At 45.5% G+C, this 6000-nt stretch overlaps 1 protein-coding gene across 1 annotated transcript; it reads right to left on the reverse strand.

Moving 5' to 3' along the window:
• Positions 1–4918: 4918 nt before the first annotated feature.
• Positions 4919–5605, reverse strand: LOC128114891 (60S ribosomal protein L15). Its single transcript, XM_052745263.1, has one exon. It carries the CDS (start codon positions 5588–5590, stop codon positions 4976–4978), a length of 615 nt encoding a protein of 204 aa, XP_052601223.1. The 5' UTR covers positions 5591–5605; the 3' UTR covers positions 4919–4975.
• Between the last annotated feature and the right edge of the window lie 395 nt (positions 5606–6000).

The following is a 6000-nucleotide window of genomic DNA, read 5'->3' on the forward strand; positions in this document are numbered from 1 at the left end:
TTTTAAAAAAACTTTAGCACTACATTAAATTTTTGCACGAATGCCCAACTCAGTTTCACCTTAGTCCCAAGCTCTAGTCCTGGCAATCAAATTCCCTTAACCCCCAATCAAACAGAGCCTCAATGTACCTCTCACGCCATCGTGTTACATCTACAGAACCTCCCAGCCTCCAACGATCACTACCTAAAGTCACACTGATCACCGCGATTTTATATTCTGTTTAATGTTCACAAACAATAGCTGCCTAAACAGTTTCCCCTGAAACAGTGGACATTTTAAAAAGAGGGATGTGTGGGATTAAACCATATTGGAGACAGGAAAGAGAAAAGAAGAAAATGCCTAGCTTTGAAAACAGTGCCTTTTCACATTTCTTTCACAATACTGATGCTAAGCAGGGGGAACAAAAAGGCCGGGTGCAAAAAAACCTGAGGAGCACACCTGTAGACCACACCAAATTAGCTTCGTGTAGCTTGAGCAGCCAGCAAAACATGGCTTCAGGGGTCCCTAGAGACGTTTCCTCCAACAGAAGAGGGAATGGGGTTAGAGCTGAATTTAGGCAGAGATTAAGAGGTTCTGGGGAAATTTTAAGAAAGTGGTAGTGTGTCCTGAATTCATATTTTCAGGGCACTTAGGCAGTACAATAATTGGCAATCTTGTGTTTGGGAGCTGGGGAGAGCGACTGGGAATGGTTTAAACCTCAGTCCCCAACCCCGAATGACGCACCTCTCCAAACAAGGCCATATCTCCAAATCTTTCCCAAACAGTTCCGCTAATTGGGACCAAGTATTCAAACATAGGAACCTATGGCAGCCATTCTCATTCAAACCCCCACAAGATAATAAAATAATAAAAAGAAATTCTAAAAATCATAGAAAGAGAAAATATAAAAGCAGCTGCTAAGGGCCAGGGAAAGGACAAGGAGAAATTGGTGTAGAGTTGCCATTTGTGAAACGGAAATGCTCTGAAAATCACTTGCACAGCAATGAGAATGCACTTTACACTACTGAACTGTGCAGTAAAAAATGGTTAATTAAGACAGGGCCATCAAGGGGGCTCAGGTGAGCTGGTCCTGTGGTCGTGAGAGCCGAAGAGTGGCCTGCCCCTCCCTCGTACGCCATGTGGTGGCGTGGATGAGGGGAAATATGCCCCCCCCCCCCCACTCCTTGCCACCTGTGGCAGGGGTCGGGGGAGCCAGCCTGGGGGCGTGAAAACCAAAGAGCTGTCCTTGTCTCTCATCAAGTACAGCAATCAGGAGAGCAGACCCTGCACCTGCCTGGACAAAACAGTAGAGCTGGCCCTGGTGGTGTGAGTGTGGGTGACCCAGATCTAAAAGCCTGAGAGTAGAACTGACCCCTCTTCTTGCTGCCTGCTGCATTGGGTGAGCTAGCCAGGGCAGTGCTGGAGAGCTCTCCCTGGCGGAGACAATGAGGGAAAGCTGGCGGGCTGACCAACCCAGTGAGTTAGCCCACCCCAACATCCACCTCATCTATAAACTGCTGGAGCATGTGAAGGGGCCAGACCTGCAGATCCAAAGATGTGGGATCTCCATGACACAGGACAACAAACAACAGGATACCCAAGAGGATCCCCAGGGAGAACCCAGTATAGATGGTTTAACAGAAACCAGAGGCCTCAAGCCAGACCAATGACTCATAGCAATGAACACTTGCAAGTAAAGATATGTGGACTAAAGGGTAAACTGTGTGACTCACTGGGCCACAGTACAGCTTCCATATGGGATTTGTTTGCTTGTTTTGGTGTTTTGGGTTTTACTTTTAAATTTTGTTTTGTTGAAGGGGAGGTTGCAAGAGCAGAGGGCAGAAGTGAGGGGACAGGGAGATGAGTGGGATAGGATGCATGATATGAAATCCATAAAAAAATCAATAGAATGTTTTAAAAAAAGATGGGGCCATCAAGATGCCACACAAGCCTAATGATGCCCTGAGTTCAACCCTCAGAATCCATATAAAGATGGAAGGAGAGAGCTGGTTCCACAAAGTTGTTCCTTGACCTCTACATGCATGTCATAGCGCACACACACACACACACACACACACACACACACACACACACAAAGTAATTTTTAAATCCCTGTTTGTTTGCTATGCCTGGCTCTTGGGTATTTGGGGGTGGGGGGTGTTCAAGACAGGGTTTCCTTCTGTAGCCCTGGCTGCCCTAGATCTCACTCTGTAGACCAGGCTGGCCTCGAACTCACAGAGATCTGCCTGCCCCTGCCTCCTGAGGGCTGGGATTAAAGGCGTGCATATGCCACCTGCCCAGCACTTGGGTAGTTTTTTTCAGTGGTCAAGATAGAAAATGAAAAAGAAGTGACAGCAGCTTTATCCGTGTGCTGTTGAGCAGTCTGCACACCCTTTCAGGGGCTCGAGATGGGCGGTGTGCCTTTAGCACAATCCTGGACAGAAAAGTTTAAGGGTTCAAGCGGCCATGTGAGCTGTCCCACAGCTGCCATCCTAACAGTGGGGAGGCTGGGGACAGGAAGATCAGGAGTGGCAGGCCAGCCTGGACTACATCATGAGACCCTGTCTTGAAAAAAATTAATAAAAGACCAGCCCAAACTAAAGAAGAACTCAAAGTGTAGTGGTTGAAATGGGTAATGTACATAACTAGGCAGCTTTTCTCTTGTTCTAAATTCTATTCTATTTGGGAGTAATTTTCTCCCACTTCAAGCTCCCTCATTATATACGCTTTCATTCAAAATGTTAATTCTTCTTTTTCTTGTAATTTAACCGTCCGCTAATCATTTCTGGGATGGAAACACATATTCCTAAGTGAAACTCTATTGAAGAGCTGAATTAAGCAGACAGTGTGTTTGTTTCTCTAATTTCTTGTCTAATGGTTAATAGAATTGCCAACGAAGAACTTTTTCAAAGTCTTAAAAACTATCTGTGGTAATGTTTTTGTGCAAACTAAACTTTTTTGGCCAGACAGAGATTTAAATCCCTATAAAATAAACTGTGCTCGCAAGCATGCATGCGTGTGTGTGTGTGTGTGTGTGTGTGTGTGTGTGTGTGTGTGTGTGTGTACATGTGCGCATGTGTGTAGCCCTCAAATAGTATTTGAAAAAGAAAGACTATAATCTCTTTAAATGAAATGCAACTCTTTTTAAGTACAAAGAAAACTTGATTCCAATCTTGGGTTGTCTAATTACTGCTTGAGAGACCTTGGGCAAGCAACAGAGTGCAAGCCTGCATCTTTTCTCCAAACTTGAGCCTGTCTATGACACACATGATGGGAACTGGATCAAGAGACAAAACGAGGCTAATGGCAAGTGAGTTTTATCTGAAGAAGAGAATGGGGACACGGTAAGGTACAAAGTCAGACCACTGTCTCTGCCTGGCTTTTGCAGACATCCTGTTATGTCCCGTCCCTGCAATTCAGAGGGCTATCCAACCACTGTAATTTATGGGCTCCTTAGCAAAACAACACTGTTAATGAAGCCAGTAGTGTATGAGATCAGCTAAGATTTTCCACGGTTTGAAGAGATAAAACAGCAATCAACTCCAAATTAGATCGTATTTATACATTTAAAAGAGAAGGTCGTATGTCAACTGATTTTTTTTTCTGCATCTGATAGCATCCTTTATTACTCTCAAGAAGAAACTTTGAAGATGAGAGTGTTATAAGTCTCCTCTCCCTCCTGGAGGTCCTCATAAAATACATGCTGTCTTAGTCTATGGAATGCAATGTATTGGGTGCTAAATTAGATCCAAGACCCAATTCTCCACCCCTGTATCCATAATGTTCTCCATGTAAATGTTTAGTATTCTCTCCCTGTATGTAGTCATGCAAGGTGTGAAACCAGCTGCTGATTTATTTCGCTCAGTAAAACATGAAAATGTGTTGGAGGTAGAGAGATGGTTCAGCACTTTTTTCTCCTGCAGAGGACCTGGATTTGATCTCTAGCATCCATGAGGTACTTCATAACCATCCATAAGCCCCGTGCCAGGGGAATCGGACTCCCTCTTCTGACTACCAGAAGCAACAGGCACACAGGTGGTGCACATACCTACATACAGACAGACAGGCAAAACACTCACACACATAAAATAAAATAAATACATCTTTAAAAAATTCAAAATGAAAATGTTAGTTCCCCCATTCAAAACCAGAAAACAAGTTAACTTTATAACTTTTGTTTTTTGGTTTTTTTTTTTTTTTTTTTTTTCCGAGACAGGGTTTCTCTGCTTTGCGCCTTTCCTGGAACTCACTTGGTAGTCCAGGCTGGCCTCGAACTCACAGAGATCCGCCTGGCTCTGCCTCCCGAGTGCTGGGATTAAAGGCGTGCGCCACCACCGCCCCGGCAACTTTATAACTTTTAACTTTTGATTTTTTAATTTCCTTATGACATTCTCATACATACATAGCTTTGGTTGATTTCCCCCTCCCCACTCCTCTCCCCCATAACCCTCCCCCCTTAGTCCCCAATTGTACCTGTTGTTGGCTTTTTTTTTTACTCTTTTGGCTTGTTGTTCTTTGCTCTTTTGGGGGCCCAACACCTAGCTCCCAAATAAATCACTCATGGAGACCTACTATTACTTATAAATGTCAGGCCTTAGTTTGACTTATTTCTAGCCAGCTTTCCTTAACTTAAATTATCCTGTCTACCTTTTGCCTCTGGACTTTTCCTTTTTCTTACTTCTGTATGTTTTACTTTCACTCTTACTCCATGGCTGCCTGTGACCGTGTGGCTGGGTGGCTGGGTGGCTGGGTGGGTGGCTGGGTGGCTGGGTGGGTGGCTGGGTGGCTGGGTGGGTGACTGGCCCCTAGCGTCCTCCTCTCCTTGTTCTCTTGATCCTCCTTCTTTCCCAGATTTCTCCCTCTGTTTATTCTCTCTGCCTGCCCGCCCCGCCTATCCTTTCTCCTGCCTTGCATTGGCCGTTCAACTCTTTTTTTTTTTTTTTTTTGACGTTCCTAAATTGTTTATTGGGTATGAATTTTACAAACATTACGTGTATTAGCGGTAACGGTGGAGCTGCAGAGTATTGCGCCTTCTCCAGGCTGCACGGCGAGAGCCACCAATAGTGTGGTGGAACTTGTGGCCCTTTCCAAGGCCACGGCTCTTGCGGCCAGCAGATGTCAGCCCACGCATCTCTCTGTGCTTGTGGACTGGTTTGGTGATCCATTGGGTGTCAGGGTTTCTTCTGATAGCTTTATGGAATGGATCAATGAGGATAACCTCAAAAAATTTGTATGTGGAATCTTCGCCAACCCAGTAAGAATTCAGGACTCTCAGAGCCCCACAATGGCGTCCAGCTCTCTCCTCAGCAACAGACTGAAGGCTTCGGGCAAACTTTAGCTGGTTAACACCATGATGGACAGGCTTGCCATAAGTTGCACCCTTAGGAACTGGGCGTTTGCGGCCACCACGGCGGACACGAATCCTGTATATGACATAACCTTGCTTGGCCTTGTATCCCAGCCTTCGCGCTTTGTCAGGCCGGGTGGGGCGGGGAGCCCTGTGCAGCGCCGAGAGCTGGCGGTACTGCCAGCAGCGGACCCTCAGGAGAAAGCGCATCACATCCGACTGCTTCTTCCTCCATAGCTCCTGGATGTATTTGTATGCACCCATCTTGGCTCACCTGATGGCTGCCGCCAGAGGAAAGGAAGAAGCCTTTCTCCCACAATCCCTTTTGTGGCTCCGCCCCGGCCGTTCAACTCTTTATTAGACCATTAGGTGTTTTAGACAGGCACACTAACACAGCTTCACAGAGTTAAACAAATGCAACATAAAAGAACGCAACACATCTTTGCATCATTAAACAAATGTTCCATAGCACAAACAAATGTAACACACCTTAAAATAATATTCCACAACATGTACCCTTCTACCTCCTGTATTCCCCCTTCCATTTTCATATCACGTGTTTTATCACCCTTCCCACCCTTAAAGTCTCTTTTGTCTCATCTCACAGGCCCTGCTGTAATTTCCTGACCTCTGCCCACACTCACTCCCATATAAATATCCCCATATAAAAATCC

The sequence above is a fragment of the Peromyscus californicus genome, unplaced genomic scaffold (genome assembly GCF_007827085.1).
Source record: "Peromyscus californicus insignis strain IS unplaced genomic scaffold, ASM782708v3 Scaffold_10__1_contigs__length_136768540, whole genome shotgun sequence".
NCBI lineage: Eukaryota > Metazoa > Chordata > Mammalia > Rodentia > Cricetidae > Peromyscus > Peromyscus californicus.